This window comes from Kogia breviceps, chromosome 1 (genome assembly GCF_026419965.1).
Source record: "Kogia breviceps isolate mKogBre1 chromosome 1, mKogBre1 haplotype 1, whole genome shotgun sequence".
NCBI lineage: Eukaryota > Metazoa > Chordata > Mammalia > Artiodactyla > Physeteridae > Kogia > Kogia breviceps.
In genome coordinates, this window is record NC_081310.1 from 66,613,016 (window position 1) to 66,633,512 (window position 20,497).

At 55.3% G+C, this 20,497-nt stretch overlaps 1 protein-coding gene across 2 annotated transcripts; it reads left to right on the plus strand.

Moving 5' to 3' along the window:
• The first annotated feature begins 1,293 nt into the window (after positions 1-1,293).
• Positions 1,294-19,508, plus strand: ETNK2 (ethanolamine kinase 2). 2 transcript variants are annotated; one of them, XM_059061864.2, is made up of 8 exons: positions 1,294-1,754; positions 3,404-3,663; positions 6,658-6,780; positions 11,456-11,598; positions 12,193-12,276; positions 14,793-14,938; positions 16,635-16,708; positions 18,347-19,508. In XM_059061864.2, the coding sequence occupies exons 1-8, from the start codon at positions 1,497-1,499 to the stop codon at positions 18,417-18,419; spliced, it is 1,161 nt and encodes a 386-aa protein (XP_058917847.1). In that variant the 5' UTR covers positions 1,294-1,496; the 3' UTR covers positions 18,420-19,508. The 2 variants fall into 2 exon arrangements, with proteins under 2 accessions (XP_058917847.1, XP_066889549.1); XM_067033448.1 differs by lacking the exon at positions 6,658-6,780 and having other exon boundaries at positions 1,300-1,754.
• The last annotated feature ends 989 nt before the right edge of the window (positions 19,509-20,497 follow it).

Below are 20,497 nucleotides of genomic sequence, written 5' to 3' on the forward strand. Positions count from 1 at the left end.
GACTTGGGACTCAGGCTGATGTCTTCTCCCACTCTGACCCCTTGGACGATCTGCAGGAGATGTGTAGCTTGGGGAATGAGAGACAGCGTCTACCTGAATGAAGCCACTGACACTGTCCCTCTTCATGACAGCTGCTCACCCTTCTTTTGACTGAAAAAGGTGAGGCACTGAGTGGCCCACCCAGGCCCCAGCAAAGCTCATACCTCTAGAATTACAGGCTCTTGGAATTGTATAGAACACCAGGGCCTCTCTAGGGCAGCATTCCCACATCTGCCAGCATCCCAGTGCAGAGCCAAGAGCACAATTCTCTGAGTTTCCTTGCCTGCTTAGCTTTATTTCCTCACTGTCTGCAGGAAGGGTTGGAGTCAGTGTCGTTTCCAGCTCAACATACCGGGGCTCCATGACCTTAAGTAGGCAGGCCCCCCAATCATCTTCTACCCTGTTCAATAAGACAGCCATATATGGCTATTTACATTAAACATAAAATTAAATTAAATGTCACACTAGCTGCATTTCAATTGCTGGATAGTCACATGTGGCTGGTGGCCACTGCACTGGACAGAACAGATATAGGACATGTCCATCATCGCAGAAGTTCCACTGGGCAGAGCTGGATTCTGGACAGCAATCAGGACAGGAAGCTTGTGGTTGAGAGGTTCCTGAATAGGTGAAAGGATCAACGTGGGGAAATAGGCACTTCTCTGGGTGATGCAGTGAGAGCTCTCCCACGCAGCCAGGTGACTAGTGAGGTCCCCACTGGCACACCCACCCCCAAAATGCATCCCCCAAAGTCCCCTCGCCATCGGAAAAGGCCTTTTCCCACGAAGCCTCTTCCGGGAGTCCAGGGATTGGGGGCAGGAAGCTGGGGGACAGGTGGTATAGCTTAAGCTGACCTCTTGGGAGCAGCGGAATCTCCACACTCCAGGACGCAGTGGGGGGCGGGAAGAGGCTTCCCCCGGCCCTGCCCCAGGCTACACAGGAAGAGCGGCCCCGGCCGAGATGGGAAGGAGGAGGCCACTTCGTTGCAACGGAAGCGGGGGAAGTGAACCGAGGGCTACCGGGCCTGAGACCCGGGTGGGGGCGGGCCCTGCGGGCCCACCCACCCCGGCCCCACCCGGGCCCCACCTCCTGCGTCACGGCCTCTCCGGGGGCGTCACCCCGCCAGGCTCTCCAGGTAAATGTGGCCGCAGCCGCCCGCGGCGGCAGGCAGCGCACCCCTCCCCGGCCAGCGGGCCGGGCCGGGGCGGGGTGGGGTGGGAGCGTTCCCGCGGCCCCCGCCCCGCCGCCTGTGATGTCACAATCGCGGCGGGCCCCGGCGTTCCGGGGTCGGCTTCGGCTTCGGGCGCCCAGCTGCGAGGCGGCGATTGAAGCGGGCCGCTGGCTCCTGAGTCATGGACTTCCCCTGGCCCCTCCTCTACCACTCCCACTCCCGCGCCGGGCCCCCCCGCAGGGGCTAGCGTCCGCGCGGCGGCTCCGAGGGGGTGGGGCTGCAGGGAATGGCTGTGCCCCCTTCGGCTCCCCTGCCGTGCTCGCCCTTTTACCTGAGGAGGCAGGCGCCTTGCCCGCAGTGCTCATGGGGCATGGAGGAGAAGGCTGCGGCCGGCGCAGGCTGCCGGGAACCGCCGGGCCCCCCGAGGGCCGCCGCCGTCCCGTGCTTCGGCATATCCGTGGACCAGGACGACATCCTCCCCGGCGCCCTGCGCCTCATCCGGGAGCTGCGGCCGCTTTGGAAGCCCCAGCAAGTTCGGACCAAGGTAGCAGAGCGGGCGCGGGGCAGGGGATGGGGCCCCGCCGGGGCTGGAACGGGGATGCGTGGACGTGTGTTCGTGCATCCTTCCGGGTGTCGGTCCCAGGGCTGCGCGGCTGCTGCCCAGAAGAGGGTTGAAATGGTGGTTTGCGTATGTATTTCTTTCTCCATCTATTTTAGTTCCCAAGCAAAGCTAGGCTCCCGCCACCCTCGGCCCTCCACACCCACCCCTCCTCCTGGGGCTCTCGGGCACGCGGGAGATCCACCTGCCGACTGTCAGCACGTTGTGCGTGCGGGCCCCACCCCCTGTCGCCGTGCGCCGGTGCCCCTCGCTGCCCAGAAGCAAGTAGCCATCCGGCTCTGAAACCTGCGGAGGCAGGAACTTTTCAGGGCGCCCCCCACACTCACACACCCCATAGTGGGAGCAAAGCCTCCGGGCTCCGAGCTGCTCCTGCTGGTCCCAGGAGCCACCCTGAGGAATTCCAGCTAGCCCCGAGCCCTGAGCTGCGTGGAAAGCCTCACCATCGCCCCTAGCTCTGCCTCAGCTCCCCCTACACAGGGCACCTCCTCGCTCTGCTGGGCACGTTGGCAGGGACACAGACGTGGGCAGAGCCTCCCCCTGAGGAGCCTCAGGCTGACTTCCCACAAGACCTGCCTCCTCTGGAAAGAGTCTTCAGCTGTCCCATTCCCTCTGGGAGCTGCCTGTGGACGATGTTGCCCTGAGTGGGCACCTGCAGCTTGTGCTGGAGTGGTAGGGACTCCATGCTGGTGGGCCTTCCGGGTGGGGAAAGGTGAGGTTCAGGACCATGTGTGAAGGTTGACAGACGCCTTTTGGGGGAGGGGTGAGTGGGTAACATTTTCAGAATAAAAGACAGCTTTGGTGTAAAACCGTCAGGGCATCAAGCAGGCCTGAGGTTAATTCCAGCACTGGCCTAACACGCTGTCTTCCAGTTCCTCCCCTCTCTGGGCCTCAGTTTCCCCACCTTTTATTACTTCGAATGTCCCTAAGGCCCCTTCCAGCTCTCTCCCACCGTGCCCCATAAATTCCATGGTTCATTCCTCCTTGTCGCCCTACCCAGAGAACCTGCCCAGGATCTACTCTCTCTGTCTCTTCTGGCCCTAAGGAGCTCTGACCAGCTGGCCCTGGGGTGGGTGCCAACCTCAGTACCCTCCTGTACCTCTGCCGCTGCATGGGGCAAGAGGGACAGCAAGGGGCCCTCTGCCTGGCAGGTGGTGAGAGGCAAGTCGGGTCAGGCTGTACCCGTCCTAGGTGACTCCCCTCCCTCTGCAGCATCCTGGTCCATGGGGGTTTCTTTCAGGGCCTGATGGGAGTGGGGAGGGGAGGCTAAGTGGTGTGAAAATTCCTCCACCGCCAAATCCCATCCACTAGAGGCAGACCCAGGAGAAGCACGCCTGGGCTGAGCCCAAGCTGCCATTTTTTTCTTGAACTCTCTGGTCTACCTCAAGCATTGGGAGAGGGTGGAGGGTTAGGAGCAGTGCTGAGCTCTTTACTAAGTGAGAGGGCTAAAGGACGGGGGTTCTGTGTGATTGTGCTCAGCATTGAAACGAGCACCCGGTGCTGGAGCTGGGTCACCACAGGGCAAGAGCAGAGACCCTGCCCCACACATCCCTGTGCTGCCCTCTCCCCCATGCCAGCGCTTCACTGATGGCATTACCAACAAGCTGGTGGCCTGCTACGTGGAGGAGGACATGCAGGACTGTGTGCTGGTCCGGGTGTACGGGGAGCGGACGGAGCTGCTGGTGGACCGGGAGAATGAGGTCAGGAACTTCCAGCTGCTGCGAGCACATGGCTGCGCCCCCAAACTCTACTGCACCTTCCAGAATGGGCTGTGCTACGAGTACATGAGGGGCATGGCCCTGGGGCCAGAGCACATCCGTGAGCCCCGGCTCTTCAGGTGAGGAGGGTGCCCAGTGTATCATTCATCTCCATGATTCCACAGGCCTTGGGCTTTGAAATCGTTGGCCAGCCTCCCTGGTGGAGTGGCGTCCATGAAAGAGACTCTTAAGATCTGTGAACTCCCTGAAATTGCATGAAAAATGTGTGTGTGTTTATGTGCCTTGCTCTGCGGAGAGGAGCTATAATTTTGTGTAGATTTTCAGTGGGGTCTGCTAGGAGGATGTGTTCTTGGGGAGGCAAGTGAGAATTTTGGTGAACATGGGACCAAAGGGGGATCTACTTCCTGGCCCATGCCTCAGTCCTCCACCCATCCCAAGTCTGACCTGGAAATGTCTCGGAGCCTTGGAAGTGAAATCCCCAGAGTGCTCAGGGTTTCCTGCTCTCCGCTCCTGGCGAGGGCTCAGCCATTCCTGGAAAATGGGCCTTATCCAGGGTGAGTGTGGTTGTACCAACCCAGAGAGATGCCTCCCCACCCCAGTCTCAGCTCCTTCTGGGCTTCCTGACAAGATAGGAGCCCAGGTTTGGGGAACTGCTGAGGCTTCTTTCCAGAGGCTCACAAGGACCCATGGCCCCCAGGGAGCCGCTCCTATTAAACACCTGGATGTGTAGGACCCAGGAACCGGACTTAACCTTTAAGCCCTGTGGATGCCACTGTTGGGGGTCTGGAAGGGGGAGAACCAAGGAAGAGCCCATATTATGCTCTCCTCTGACCATGCTGAGCAGGGATGTCAGGCAGGCTCCTTCTTCCTCCCCACAATGCCACGCCCATGTGCAGGGCACTCAGACTGTAGTGAGGCTTGAGGCAAACCGAAATTTACCCCTGACACCGGGAACAACAGCATGGGGGTCTGCTTGAGACCCTTGGGATCTGTCCTGTCCCACCTAAGGGGAAGGAGCCTTTCAAATCTTGAAGGGAAACAGGAAAGCCCACGCAGGGAGTAGACCAAGAAGCTTCTTAGCTGTCACCTGCTACCCAGCTGACCTCAAGCTAGTGCGCCTGGCCCTATTTGCAGTGAACCCCTAGCAGGCCCTCTAGGGACTTAGAAGAAGGAAATCTGAGAGCACTGCCTCTCCGGCTGGTTGAGCCTCAGGATATTCATGTGGAGTTGTATGTTGTAGCTGTATGTGTGTGTATCTGGGGTGGGGGTGGGACATGCAGCCCTGTGCGAGGGTCTTCTCAGGCTCCAGGTGATGGTTCAGAATGCACCCAGCTAGAGATGTGAGGTCAGAGCGGGGGCCGGGGGAACTCTGTCCTGACTTCTCCCACAGTACCCCTCCCAGCTCTCCCTCAGTCTTGTGCAAAAAAGCTCAGATATTGTCAGGTCCTCCACCACTCCCAGTCTCCCGCCACCTCTGGGAATCTGATGCTGTCACTCATTCTTTCATGGAAACAATTACCGTTGTCAGGAAGATTGAAGATGGATTTAGGTTTGATAATAAGAAGAACTTTACATTTGGGGGAGAGCCAGAAATTGGGATAAGTATGGGAGGTAGACCCTTCCTTGATGATTTTCCCAGGATAGACCATTATCCTTCTGGCATGAAGGTGGATCTCTGAGGGAAAGGCAGGGAGGAAGAGGCCTCAGGAGCCACCTCCCCAGGTTCCCCTGAACCTCGCCTCCCCACCTCTGCCTCCTGCCGAGGCTTTGCAGCATAAAAACGCTGACTGTTGAGGTTACTTTCATTGCTATTCCAGACAACAGCCCTATTGATATTCAAGGAAACACTCTGTTTAGGCTCTTTTCGGAATCTTCCTTTGGGTAGGGGAACCCCGGGTCTCAGGGGCCGCTCCCCTGCCTTGCCCAAGCCCTGGCGGGCTCCCTCCTGCCCCAGGGCCTCTCGCCTCTGAAAGCACAGCCTTCATCTCTCACCCACTCGGTCGCTGCCACGCCCCCTGCCCCCTCCACCCTTTAGGAGGTGGGAGCCTTGGGGGCTTCTGGAGGAGCCCCTAGTCTGCCCTGCTATCCTGTTGGGCAATGGCTGTCCCTTCCAAGGACGTGGCCAGGGGAGGGGGTGTCGCTGGAACAGCTCGGTAACAAGGTTTCAGACAGCCAATGCTTTTGTTGTCTTTCCCAGTGATTATTATTCGAGCAACAGGCAGAGGCGAAGGAAGCTTGAATGCTGGAGGCTTGGCAGCTGAGTGGGGGGTGGGGCTCCAGAAGGGAGAGCAGGCAGAGGACTGGGGGAGCCCAGCTGGGACACAGGGCCTCAGACGCTGGGGTCCTTATCAAGGCCTTCCCTCTCTGCCCGGTCAGTCCTCCATCCACCCCCGCCCTCTCCCAGCAACCTTCCCCAGCTCTGCTTTCTCCTCTCCCCACCGCCCCCTCCTTCTCTCCCGGGACCTTGGATAATGTCCACAGGAGAACTTGAAAATAGAACGCTGGTTTGTTTTGCGTCCTTGGCACCCAGCCGCCAGCATCAACTCCCTGCCGCAGAGGAAGGGGCTGCCCTGGGCCAGCCTGCTTCCCTCCCCACCTTGACCAGGCTGATAAGAGACAAGCATTTCTTCCCTGCGTGGCATTACCACCCCCTGATTCCTTGGTGCCCTGCATTTACCTCCCCCTGAGGGCGTGGGTCTGAGTCCAAGGGGGTGGGGCTGGGGTGGGGGTGGGAGGGGTTCCGCCCCCCTCCCCAGGTGACCCCTCTGTCCTCAGGGGTTGCTGTAGGCACTCAACCTTGGGGTGGGGCAGGGTCACTGACCTGTGGCCAACGGCCCACTGCTTTGCCCTTTCGCTCCCTGAAGCCCCCTGCCCCCACCCTGCCCCCGCTCTGGTTCTGGAAGGGGAGCTACTGAGCTGAAGGCCTTATCTCATTTTCATGCCTTCTGCTGAGACCTTCCTTCTGCAGGACCAAGCGCTCCTAACAGATTTGTAATCGTCCCACACTTGGCCCCAGTGGACCTTGTAGGGCCATTTCTCTATGCTCAGGAGTGGCTGAGCTGGGGAGGGCCTGCCCCACACTCATACTCTACTCTTCCTGTTTTCTGCTGTAGGCTAATTGCCTTAGAAATGGCAAAGATTCACACCATCCACGCCAATGGCAGCCTGCCCAAGCCCATCCTCTGGCACAAGATGCACAATTACTTCACCCTTGTGAAGAACGAGATCAACCCCAGGTACGAAGATCTGAGAGGGTTCAAGGCTACCACTGCCTCTGCTGCCTTAATATGACCTCCCTTCCCCAGCCCGCCCCGACAGAAGGTTTAGTGGCTTCAGTCCTGATTCCTGAGCCTCTGTCTCCAAGCAGAGTTGGGCTGATTGACGAAATCTCAGGAACTTGTTTCCACGGTTTTATACCTCTGTGCTTATTTCTCCTTCAGTTTTCTGGTTGTGGCGGGGACAATGGTCAGCATCTCCCCATTTCACTTGAAGGATACTGAGCTCAGAGACTAAGCTTTGCCCAGTGTCACAGGGCTAGTTAGAGGCAGGGCTTCTGTTTCCACACAGGGCCCTTTCTACCTGAGCTGGCTTCTGAGCAATGAGAAGGGAGGGACCGGCCTTCTTGAGAGTGGGGTGAGGCTGAGTTCAGAGTCTGTCAGAAGAACTCAGCTCATCAGCTGACAGGCCCTTGGACTTCACGATTCCTGCTACTTGCCTGGGCACCTCTTGTCCCCACGTGGCTCTGGGGCCCTGGTTTCTCACCTTGTTCAAACTGACAGCTCGCTGCTTCCTCACTGCTCTTCCGGGCAGGGGCGCTCTCTACCCCTCCTTACATTGCCTTTGCCCAGGTAAGACGCAGTTCCCTGGACCTATCCTTATGCTCTCGCCGGCAACCTGAGAGTCCTTCTAGCCTTCAGATACCTGACTCCCAAGCATACCCTTTTTTTTTTTTTTTTCCCAGCATACCCTTGAGTGCTGAGAAAAGGATGGTGGCATGGAGAAAAAATTGAGGTCCTCATCCGTGCCCCCGCCCCGTAAAGGCCATAGTGGGTCTCTGATCTCTCCATGTTGCCCACTGGAGCTGAACATCACTCTTCTCCACATGTTCGTGGGATCAGGGCACAGAAGAGGTTTGGAGGAAGGGCATCTCCTTCTCCCTCTAAGATGGTAATAATTAACCATCCTGTCGTGTGTCTCTGTCCCATGCACGCACACATGACTTTATCTAGATACTCCCTCTCAGAGGTTATGAAGCACTGCTTTGGGACCACTTGTCTAGGACGGCCTATGTTCAGACCTTCTATGTCAAATGGCTCTGGGACGAGGACTGCTTTCCCCCTTAGGACTAGAACAGCCCATGGAGAGCTAGACCCTCTGATCACCCAGCCCACCACTTTCATTTGACAGATGGAAAAACTGAGGCCAGAGGAAGGATGGGACTTGCCCAAGTTTATACGCATCAGGGGCAATTCAAGGACTAGAGTCCAGGCCTGATGCTCGGGCATGACCCTTGTTACTGCAGCTTCTTTTGACTGTACTGTCACTGTGTAACCTCAGGGGTGACCTTGTCGGGAGGGGAGTGTGCCCTGAGGAAGAGCTGGCCAACTTCCTTTTCTTTTGTCTCACCTTTGACCTTAGGCAAATCAATTTGCTTAAATTGAGCCTCTTGAGGGGTGATGCCTGCCCTAAACTGTCTAACCTGCTGCCAGCAGGGCAGCAATGAGCGATCACTCGGATGGGGTGAAGCACTTGAGGTCCAGTCGTTGCCTAATAACCCCGATTTAGTCAGTTCTTCATTTTACAAACACTGATTGATTGGGATTTAAAACAACAAAAAACTTGAAGGTGACAGGGGCCCTGCCCTCAAGGAGCTTAGAAACCGTCCGTGCAAATAGGACCTAGCTATGCAGTGTGTGTGATGTATGCAGGGGTGGAAGCACCAGGGAAAGTCTTCTTGGCAGAGGTAGTATGGCAGAGATGAGAAGGGAGGCCTCCGGTTGGAGGAGACAGCATGAGCACAGCTTGCTTGTGGGTGCTGAGTAGATGAGGGCCTGGCTGGAGCAGATCTTCAGGAGGGATTGGGGATGGGTCGTGGGAGATGGGGCTGCAGAGGTGAGTTGGAGCTAGACTGGGAGAGGCCTTCAGTGCCAGGTTAAGGAGCCCAGATTAATTTATCAGGCAGTGGAGAGTCATTGTGAAGGTGTTGGAGCCAGGGGTTCATTGTAAAGGACAGATTTGGGTGGGAGTTGGAGGCTCCGAGGCAGGGAGGCCAGCTGGGGGAGTCTTGTAATTCAGTGAGCAACATCTAGGACTAGGGTTCCCAAATTGGAGCATGAGATTCCCTTGGGTGCTTGCTAAGTACAGATTCCTAGCCTAACCCTGGAGACTGATTGGGAGGTCTTGCATTAGACCCTAGGAATCTGCATTTTGACAGGCTCCCCAGGTGATTCTGAGGCAGGGGATCAAGGAACCATGCTCTGAGGAACATTGCCCTAGGGAAGCTTCATGGAGGGATGGAGAATAGGGGGATGAGTCAGATCTTGTGGAAACAGATTTGATAGTCTTGGTGTTGGGTGGGACATGGAGGAACCCAGCGTGGCTGGGGAAGGTGGGGTTGATAACTGCTTAAGGGGCATCAAGAGGAGCTTCGGATGGGTTGATTGGTATGAGGGCAAAGGTGATGAGTCTGTAAGTGTGAACACTTAGAAAGTCCTTTCCCTGTGGGGAGAAGGTACTTCCTCCCCCTCCCCCTCCCGGATCCTCAGTGCCGAGTGGACACTTGCCAGGCAGCAGTCCCTTCAGGGGAACCCCCAGGCTTCCCTGAGGAGGGCCCCCAGCCCCTTCACCCCCTCCTACTCCTCTGAGGGACAGAGCTGTTCTGCCGGGGATGTGGAAGTTTCTGTGATGCAGTGGTGGGTACTATTCTGCCATCCGCACAGCCTTGAGAGAGCCGATGTCAGGGCTGAAGGTAGCAAAGCTGGTGACATTTCAAGCGCTCAGGGGAAGGAAGCAGGGCTGCCCAGGGAGGTAGAAGGCCTGGACTGTTCCCACAGTAACCAGCTGTGTGGCCTTGGGGTGGGTAGGGTAGGGGTCAGACAGAGGTCAGGGCCTGGGCAGCAGGCATCTTGGATGTCAAAGACGTGTTTTTCAGGCTAAGACCTGGGCAAACCAAAGGAAGCCTCCTAATTCTTGTCTTTGGGTGGTCTCAGTCCAAGGGGGAAAAAAAGGATCTTAAAGGAAAAGGTAGCTTCTTAAGAAAAGCCCAGATTAAAATGTATCTTATGCAGACCTGTCAACACAGATAAATTCCAGTGAGGGTGAGGGGAGGCCTCCCCCATCCCACCCCTAATAGACCCCTAGACTCAGAGTGGCTTGTGCAGAGCCCCTGAGGGGCACTGAGGCCCCCTCAGTTCGGAGGCTCAGCTTGATTTTGGATTCTTGGATAGGCTGAGGACTGCTTTTCTTAGGTGAGGGAGTGGAGTATCCAGCTGTGTAAGACACCTCTGGAGGCAGGAGGAAGTCTCTGCCCTCCCCTGAGCCTCAGATTCCCCATGGGGTTAGACTGGAGACCTCTCTAGCTTTGACCTTCTCAGAGCCTGGAGGGGGCCTGCTGCTCATCCTTTTCCAGGGGAACATGGGGATGCCTTGGTCGCTGACTACTCTTGCCTGTATTCGGGCTTCTGGGCTGGGTGAGGGGCAATGGGGTGTCCCGGGGGAGGGTCAGAGAGGACGTGTCTCATTCACATCCTCCCGCGTGTACCCTCACTGCCCTGGACAAGAAAGCAAACAGGAGTCATGTGAATGTAGATAAAACCCTGGAACCACCAGTGGGTGGAGGGGAGGAGGCTAGGGTTTTAAGGGCTCTTCTAACTATTTGGTTTTTCAGTATACACAGAACTCTGTGCTTCCTGGGAGCAAAGTTCAGAGCATCGGAGCACAGTGCACCCTCCCCAACTTCCCCATGACCTCTGAGAACATCATTGACTGACCTGTTCATTCATTCCTCAACATGTACTTTTAGCAGAAATGCCTGCCGTGGGCCACAGGATGGGGCGGGCTGAAGGACAGGAGGCCTTCATGCATCTTTGTTCCTACACAAGCAGGGGGCCGGGGCAGGGAAACACACCCATAGTTCAAGGGGGGAGGAGGTGAGTTATTGAGCTGCAACAGAGCAAGTGCTTTTCAATTGAAAGGCCCTAGTATCCCCTTGGCCTTGTAGGAGTGGGCCCAAGAAGCCGGTTTTTTTTGCTTTCTTCTGTAGACCTGAGTGCTCTCGCTGTGTGATGGGAAGCTAGCCTAGATGATCTCTAGTCCTTTCCAACCATGACGCCAGCCACCAGAGCAGGAGGGAGACTCAGGAACGTCCCTGTGTCTCCTCGAGAGGGTGCCGGTGCAGCCGCCACCCCCAGGGCACTGTCACCCTTCCACTGGAGGAGCTCTGGGGTCTTGTTTTAGAGAACTTCACTTCCCCCTAGGAATTGTTCTGAGCATCCCAAGAGCAGGTCTGTTTGCGTCCCTCCCCTGCTGCCCTTGTTCTTTCCGGAATAATTGAGTTTGGACATTCATTCTCCCTCCCCTGACACCTCCTTGTGCCTCCATCCTTATTTCCCTCTCCCTTTCACAACGTATCAGGACACTGTTCGGTCAGGGACTTTTACACTTTGCAAAATGCTTTTCTGCCCGTGTTTTAATCAGCTTCTTAGAATAACCACAGGAAGTCAGAAGGACGAGAAAGGTTAGTGCCATTTTACAAGTGACAAAAGTGAGGGTCTGAAAGGTCAGCCGTTTGTCCAAGGTCCCTCTTCAATAAGAGGTGGTGATGGGGCCAGAGCCCAGGGCTTTTGAGGCCAAGCATGTGCCTGTCTGCTATCAGCCCTCCCTCCACTGACCACCTTTCTTGCCACTGTCCAGCCTTTCTGCAGACGTCCCTAAGGTCGAGGTGTTGGAACGGGAGCTGGCCTGGCTGAAGGAGCACCTGCCTCAGTTGGACTCCCCTGTGGTGTTTTGCCACAATGACCTGCTCTGCAAGAACATCATCTACGACAGCACCAAAGGTATAGCTTCCCTGGCCGTGGCCAGGCAGCAGCAGGGCTCAGGCTGCTTGATCAGCTGGCGTTGGGGTTCTACTCCTCAGGCTGGTACTTGGACAAGCTAAGTGAGACCTTCTGGTGCAGGTCTCAAGTTAATCTGCAGGAGAGAAATGACAAAGAAACAAATTCCTACTTAGAAAACTCTTTGCCAGGAAACAACTCAAAATCATGGTTTGTGGAGCCATTCCCCTGACAACGAGGACGTCTTGGCTGCCCTGAGCCTTCCCTGTGTTCCTGATGATAGCTTCACCTCCATGGAGTACTTGGCTTTATTTTCTGGTCCTCAGCCATGCTGAGGACAGATGTCTTTAGTTGGGGAGAGTCTGAGGACCCAGCTGTGTGAGAGGGACAGCTGGAGCTGGGGAAAGGGCAGACAGACGGATGGAAAGTTGGAAGGAAGCAACTTGAAGAAAGTTGTCACTGAGAAGTTGGGTGAGGCTGGGTTGCTGCAGAGGCCAGTGAGAGTCAGTGGGTGCATTCCTGAGGTCTGTGAAAGCTTGACCAAGCCCTGTATCCAGATCTGGGGCCAACCCTCACTGCCTTTCCTCTACCTCACAGGTCATGTACGGTTCATTGACTATGAATATGCCGGCTATAACTACCAAGCTTTTGACATTGGCAACCATTTCAATGAGTTTGCAGGTGAGAAGGGCATTATTCTTTGGCCTATATCCTCCTTGTGATGGAGGGCCAGGTCCAGGGGAAGGGTTGGAGGGGGTTCTGTGCATGGGGAATGGAGGCTGGACACCCCTGTCCTCAAGATATCACAGCTTGAGGGAGGGGCCAGGCACAGCCTTCCTTGAGAAAGCTCCAGGTCTCATGGGCGAGGGGTGGGGGCGGGGCCGGGGCAGACCCACATACACAAAGCAAGCCCCTGCTAGCCCATATGGCACTTTCGTACAAATTAGGAAAATGTGCCCTCAGTAGGATCCCTGAGGACATTCGGCTTGGCATGTGAATTCTAAAGAGACCCCTTCCTTCCTCTGGGCAGACGCAGCCCACGCCAGCTGGCCCAGCTCAGCTTGATGTCAGCCTCCACTCACCCCCCGTCCAAGCTCCTTTATGCCCAGTCAACCCGTGCAGTCGTAAATAGGGGCCCTGCAGGCAGATAAGGGGCAGAACAAGCTGCACGTGGCTATTTGCCTGGTGGCCTGATGAGATTAATCATGGTGGAACTAGTTAAAAGTGTGTACTTTGCAACTTGACTCCCCTACTTCACATCCTGGCTTTATTGCTTACTAGCTGCATGACGCTTGGGGCAGGTTACTTACCTTCTCTGTTCTCTGTAAAATGGAGATGATAATAGGGCCTTCTTCGTAGTATTGATATGCGAGACACACCAGTGTGGCACATACTAAGCTCCCCGTTGGTATTTGCTGCTGATGTCAGGCAGGGGAGCTTTTCTGCCTCCGAGGGAGGCTGGAGTGGCCATGGAAGAGGTTGGATTTGGGGTGTGTCCTGGCCGTAGGCCGTCCTTCCATAAAGGCAGGTGTGTACAATAGAATCATTTGTGTAAAGAAAGGGCAGGTTTTTCCAGCTCGAGGGCTTAATTGTTAAACAATTCAGTGGGGCTAAAGAGGCAACTGGTGGATGGAGGTGGACACTGGGGCTGGAGGGACATCCCCAGGCTAGCAGTGTGGGGTGCTCGGCGTGACGTGGCCAGTCCCTATGGCTTAGGATAGGTGAGGCACGCCCAGGCCAACTGTAGAGCCAGCACCTGGGCCAGCCTCAGGCACTCCCCAGGCCAATACAGGCCAATCCTGTCCCTTCTAGAACCCCAGGTGACCAGGGCTGTCAAGCACTGCTTGTACCTGAAGGTATGACTCCCCAGGGTGGCCACCAGCTGCATCTAGGCACCCAGGGGCCAGATGGGGCCTCAGCTGGGCAGAGCAGCTGAGCTGTAGGCTATGGCCTGGAGCAGAGGCTGGCACCCGCACGGCACTGGGCCTGTGACTGCTCAGCTGCCAGACCCACTGGCCTTTCCAAAAGGGATAATTTTTAAGCATTTTATGTCCTTCTCACCCAGTGCTTGGAGCAAAGTCCAGCTGGAATTTCTCCAAGGGGGGCAGATTGCATCCTGCTTCCAAGTTGAGAATGAAGGAGGAGGAACCTAGCATGGGGGGAAGGAGGAGGGCAGTAGAGGAGAGAGGCATCTCCTGTGTTCTCAGGAGCAGGGAGAGAACCAGCCTCTAACTGGCTGTGTGACCTTGAACAGCTTTCTTCTATCTGGGCCTTAGTGTCTACATCTGTGCCAGGACCTTCTTCTCCAGCCATACTCTTGGGGGCCCAGAAGACTGAGTGTGTTTCTCCAGAGATATAAGGGAAGCTTGGGAGAGATAGGAAGAAAAGAAGAGGGAGGAAGAGACCAGACAAGGTGGCCCAGTCCTGGTCCTGTCTTTAATAAACTGTTTCTTTCTGTACCAGCTCTGAATCTAGGCTCTCTGCCATCATGCCCAAGATGTGGCTGGTGCGTGCTGGGCTGGCAGTTTGAGGACTCAAGGAAGGGTGGGACTAGAAGCAGTCAAGGCCATTTAGCTTAGGGGTTCCAAGCCTGGCTGTGTTTCCGAATCATCCGGAGAGTTGGACATGGGTGGGTGCCTGGCAATCTGTATTTTCGCCATGCACTCCAGGCGATGTTTTTAGGTTAACCAGCTCAACACTGGTTCAGGAAGCAGTATTTGAGGTGCATTACGTCCAGCCCTTGCTTTACAAATGAGATTTTTGCCAGTGAAAGGAAAGGGCTTGCCCAAAGTTAACTGGAGGTTAGCATCAGATCTAAGACAACTAGGCTCCTGATTCAGGGCTTTGACCCAGTGCCTCCAATGTGCCATGGTTTTTTGTAGGGCTCAGGGATACAGTGGTGCTGTCTTAGGGGGTCCCCATCACTTCCAGGACTGTGCCTTGCCCCTCAATGAGTCTGCCTCTCTCTGTGCTTTCCTCCAGCTCAGCCCACTGAAAGCAGTGCCCCCAGCTGGGATGGGGGTCGACCCTCCACACATTAGAGTTTGGTGGTCAAAGAAGCTGCATTCTTTGCACAGCCCCACAGGACACAGGAGATGGAGGTTTTGAGGGGATCAGGGAACACCTACTGAGCTGGAGGAGACCCCCAGGTGGGCCCATCTCCCAGCAACTTCCGTGCGGCTGCCTCTCCCCATCAGGTGTGAATGAGGTCGATTACTGCCAGTACCCAGCGCGGGAGACCCAGCTGCAGTGGCTGCGCTACTACCTGCAGGCACAGAAGGGGATGGCTGTGACCCCCAGGGAGGTGGAGAGGCTCTATGTGCAAGTCAACAAGTTTGCCCTGGTGAGTGCTTGTGACTGGAAGGGGTGGGGGAAGGAGAGCTGGGAGGAGGGGCTCAGGGCCCACCCCCAGCTCCTACCTTCTCACAGCCTTGCGGTGGAGGAAGCAGAGTCCAGGGTCAGGGGTAAGGTCCTGGGGGAGTCCCATCATATGCTCCTGAACCCCAACCTAGAGGGGGGGGTCTGGGAAGAGCCATCTTGGGCATCCTCTTAATACTGACACCCTATTCCCTGCTTTCCTCTCATTCCATCAAGTCCAGGTTCTCTCCTTCCTAGAGAACTAAACTACTTCCAAGAAAGAGCCCAGCTTCCTATTTTAGCAATTCTCTCATTTGGACAAGTTCTTTCTAGTGTCTAACCTTAGCCTTTCATGCTACCGGTAAATACATCCCTTAAGTTTTGTGGGTTTTTTTGTCTTTGGAGAAGATAGAGAATGTCAGTTCTAATCCTCCTTGTTAACTATCTCCACTGACTCACTCAGAACTCTATATAAGCCTTTCCCATCAAGGCTCTTTCTTCTTCTCAAATTACTGTGCTGTCAGTTCTTGATTTTGAGTGCTGATTATCCAAGGTACATGGTTCATGCCAGGTCTCCACTGGTACGCACCAAGGGGATTGCTAACTAGTCTTACTACATGCATAAGCAGGAAGACAAGTCAGCTGCCCTGAATTTCACAATATATCAGAAGACTTAAATAAAATCTTTAATTACCTGTCATTTTAAATTGCCTATTCTATTTTCCTCATTGGTGTAAAACTGATTCTTTTCAGGTTCTTCCTTTTTTTAAAAAAACTTATTGAAGTATAGTTGATTTACAATGTTATGTTAATTTCTGCTGTACAACCAAGTGATTCTTTTTCACGTTCTCCCTCTTAACTGTTCCACCTATGCCTTCCTCTTGCTAAATTTTTAGTAACCATTCCCACTTGCTAATTGATCTCTGCCCCTTTTAAGTCGTGAAAAGGGAATAAAATGGGGGAGGTACTATAGAGCCAACCCCAGAGTGAGCAGGACTTGGGGTGGGGCAGGAGAGCCACAGGAGTGGGGGCCGTGGCCTGGGGTCGCTGGAGCGGCAAGAACCACGGCGCTCTAGCTCCTTGAGCCTAGGGTGGCCGGGGCCCTGCGGGGGTCTGGCTCTGGGGAGGCAGTTGAACCCTTGGTCAGCCGCCCGGCTCATGTCTACACTCACTGTCTAACCTCACCCACCTTGTGAGAGAAGAGAGGGTAAGGGGTGAAAGAAGTCACTTTAGAGGTCTTCCAGCGACTGGACCTCTGATGCCCATGTGGCCAGGGCACTGCAGATGGGGTGCCACCCCCTCCACTGGCAACCAGGCCTGAGTTCTGCCTTAGGGATTTCTCTTGTCCTGGATACCTTGGGCTTGAAGATTCTCCTGGGTAGGGGAGCGGCAAGGGCTGGAGTTCAGATCCGGCTTAGGCTGGGGAACAAGCTGAAAGTCTGCTTAAGCCTGAGGGCAGTAGAACCTACTCTGCTTGCCTTTTTCTAGGAGTGGAGTCCCCAGATACCATCCAGTGACTTGAGCTCTGGAATATCCCCCACCTGTGCTGGGGAGACCCCACTGTGTCTCTGCCAGTGTCTTAGTTCTGTGTCTTCCACAGTGCCTGTGTCCCTCCAGCTATGGGGGGGTCCATGACAGGTTTGGGGAGCTCACTACATTGATCTTCTCTGATGTGTTTTCAGGCGTCTCACTTCTTCTGGGCACTCTGGGCCCTCATCCAGAGCCAGTTCTCCACCATCGACTTTAATTTCCTCAGGTGAGTGCAGGGCAGGGAGCAAGTTGAAAGTCAGTGGGGTGGGGGGGTAGGGGCGTGGAGGAAAGGAAGAGCCTTGAGCCCAGTACGTGGGGGTAAAGGACACCCCAAACAGAATGTCCAGGTCCATTCCTCTGCTCTGCTCACCGTCCCCGTTCCAGCCAGCCCATGCGAGGTGGGTCACTGCTCCAGGGATGCCTGGGGAAGCACGTGTGCCCAGTCCCTCTCTGGAAGTGGTCAGAAGCCCTTGCACCCTGCCTCCTGATTCCTCTTCCCCTATTACAGCCTGCTATCTGCCTCACTGCCCGGCTTTTCTGCCAGTGCTCTTCCCCACAGAGCCCGGTGCTGAAGGGAATTGCTGGAAATTAGTCTGAAAGATCATGAGTCCAAACCTCATTTTAGAGCAGAGGGGCCAGAGTCCCAGAGGGGTGGATGACTGGCTGAGGTCCCTTGGTGATTTAGCTGACTATGCTGCCTCCCTGCATGAGGTATCAGACCCAGCTGCTCCTTTAGTGGCCCCTAGTGATATACTAGGGGCTGTACCGAGACTGTACTTGAGTATTGACTACTTAGGCGGCCCTCTCGTGCGAGAGACACATGTCCCTAAAACCAGGAATCATTTTGTCTTCCATTCTGGTCCAGTCTCTTTGTCTTTGTCCTGCCCACCCACCCTCAGCTGAAAAGGAATCAGTGTGCTGGCTTTAAAGTGTTCACAAAAATCAGAGAAATGCAAGTCAAACCCACAGTCACATCTGCCTCACCCCCATTAGGATGGCTACTTTTGAATAAACAGAAAATAACAAGTGTTGGTGAGGAGGTGGAGAAGTGGGAACCCTTGCACACTGCTGTTGGGAATGTGAAATGGTGTAACTTCTGTGGGAAACAATACGGTGCTTCCTCAAAGAGTTAACATAGAACTACTGTACGATCCAGCAATCTCACTGCTGGGTATATACCCAAAAGAATTGAAAGCAGGGTCTCAGGCAGATATTTGCACAACCGTGTTCATAGTAGCATTATTCACAGTAGCTAAGAGGTGGGAGCAACCCAAGTGTTCGTTGATGGGTGAACGGATAAACAAAATGTGGTCTATACACACAAGGGAATGTTATTCCTTTGAAAAGGAAGGAAATTATGTCACCTACTACAACACGGATGAACCTTAAGGACATTGTACTAAGTGAAATAGGCCAGTCACAAAAAGACAAATGCTGTATGGTCCCACTTAGATGAGGTAACTAAAGTAGTCAAATCCGTAGAAACAGCAAGTAGAATAATGGGTGCTGGGGGCTGGGCAGTTGCTGTGTGGGGGAGATGAGAGTCCAGTTTTACAGAATGAGAAAGTCCTGGAGATCTGTTGCTCAGCAAGGTAAACGTACTGACCACACTGAGCTGTAAAGACTCAACAAACAAACCAATATGTTTGGGGAGGGGTTGCTCCAGTCTAATCTAAGAAGAAAAATAAAATTATAATTGAAGTGAAAACAAAACAAAACAAAAAACCCCAGCCTGGGCTAGGGCCCATTTGCCCAGACCTAGATGGGCTGAGCTGGTGCGAAACTTTCCTCATGGTGTGAGCGCCCCAGCACGGCTCACCTGGCTACCCTCTCACCCCCAGTTCCCTTTCCTGTCTTCTGGCAGGTATGCAGTGATCCGATTCAACCAGTATTTCAAGGTGAAGCCTCAAGTGTCGGCCTTGGAGATGCCAAAGTGACCAGCTTTCCCATCCCTCCCCTCCTATCTGCCTGGCCAGACCTGGGCTCCAGGGCTCCATTCTGCTCTGGGCTCTTCACCTTTGGACAAGGTGGGCGAGGGGACAGGTGGGTGTCCCAGGAGAAGGCTCTGCCCCTGTCGCCAGCCCCCAGTGATGCTTCTGGTGACCATTCTTGTTTTGAGGGGCCGATAGGCCCCAGCTCTGGGGGTCCGTGCCTGCAGCCAGCCAGGGCTTAGACCACAACCACCCTGGAAAGGCCAACATTCCCAGCCCCGGGCCATCCTGGCATCTGGGCTGCCTTCGATGTGTCTTTGACCTTCCTGGCTTGGGGAAGGGGGAAGGTGGGAGGGCTCCTTTCTACCTCCAGGGCCCTGAGCCTCCAGCCTGTCTACCCCTGCATGCCCCATGTGGGAGGTGCTGAGCCCAAACCAGCATCCTGCCAACTCTTGACAGATGGATGTACATATCTTGGGGGTGGGTGGGGTCTAGAATTGGGTTTGATGGCTCCCCCCAGCAGCCACCTCATCTGAGATTACTCCCTTTCTCCAAACCATATCCAATCAAAGGACCCCTTCCCAAACCTCAGCCTGAGGACATGTGCTCTCCTCCAGTGCCCTTTCTGCTGCAGGCTTGTGTTCTGTACCTCTGCCGCCTGCTGTGGGAGGGAATGGGCCACCAAAGCCTGGCTCTGCTTCATGCTGTGGCTTGGCCAGAGGGGACGGAGCCAGGAGTGGGGTGGCGGGACAATAGCCAGCAGCCTCCTGCCTTGTTCCCTCCCTTTGCCCTCTAGGCCCTCACTTCCAAGGAACAGTCTCTCCACGTCCACCTTCTGTCCTGAAGTTGACCTACGGTCTCCACACTGGGGAATGGCTAGTGGGAGTCAGAGGGCAGGGGCCAGGGACTACCGGGGCTTGCCCAGTTGCAGGAGCCTGGGTGGGGTCGGTCGCGAAGGTGCTGAAGGAGCTGTTACCCAATGGCCTCCACCTCCTTTCTGCCCTCACAGCCTCTCAGGCCTTTCTGGCTCTGGCCTATAAAATGATTCATTTGTAAATTATCATGGTTTTCTGCATTAAAACGGCCATTTATGGACCACTCCGTGTCTGAGTGCCACCGGTAGGATTTGACTCGGATGGTGTGACTAGTTCTCCTGTGCCCGGGGGTGGGGGGGTGGGGGGTGGCAGGGTGCTCCAGTTCCTCCTCTCTGGGGTCCCTTTGGGCTGCACACTTGGCACCACGCCCTCCATTTACCTGGCTCACAAGGCCTGGGGTCCTGATTTGGGGTAGACCTGGGCAGAGCTGGTGGTCTCACAGCTCCTCTGCTTTTGACCATCTTGCTAGAATAAGTTGACCCTGAGAGGGCACAGCTTCGAGGGAACTAGACTGTGCATTCCAAGAACTTGGCCTATCCAGGTGATGGACCAGTAAGACCCCAAATGGAAGTGCTCAGGACTTCTTCCTTGGTCCTCACTGGCCCCAAGCCGTTAAGGGAGTTGAGCCGGAGGTTGCTGTGCCTGAGAGCAGGCAAGGGTGATTTCCGGACCCAGTATGTCACTATCTCAGAAAGCCAGAGGGAGGGAGAATGGAAGCTCAAAGGTGAGTGGGGCACCCTCCCAGCTTCCCAGGCTGCACTCCCAGGGCCCCCAGAAGGCGCCTGGTACCCTTAGTGGTAGCAACTGCAATAGCAGCAGCTGCCTTCCAGGTGGACTCTGCCTGTTTGGCTTTCGCCTGCAAAAGAACCAGGGTGCCATGGCAACCACTGGAGCTGAGCTGGCCCTGGCAGCTGGGGCCTCGTTCAAGGTCATGGTGAACCAGGGTGGCCAGGCTCCTGATGTGTAGCAGTATCACATCTAGGAAGGGTGCTAGTGGAGGACACGGGTGAAAGATCTGCCCCGGCATAGGGAGGGTGCCAGGGCTGAGCAGGTAGGGCCTCTGAAGGTCATCTGTGGGGTCAGGTGGTCATGGGCACCACCTTCCTGAGGACTGTATGGCAGCGCCCACCCTCCTTGTTCCTCTCAGATCCACCTCTGGAGCTGAGGGCAGAAATAACCACTGTGAAGGCAGCTTCGTTTCCAGCCTCC

Coding starts and splice junctions, on each gene's coding strand:
- ETNK2 (XM_059061864.2), top strand. CDS start 1,497: ATGGCTGTGCCCCCTTCGGCTCCCCTGCCGTGCTCGCCCTTTTACCTG. Junction 1,755..3,403: donor CCCAGCAAGTTCGGACCAAG/GTAGCAGAGCGG, acceptor CCCCCATGCCAG/CGCTTCACTGATGGCATTAC. Junction 11,599..12,192: donor CATCTACGACAGCACCAAAG/GTATAGCTTCCC, acceptor TCTACCTCACAG/GTCATGTACGGTTCATTGAC.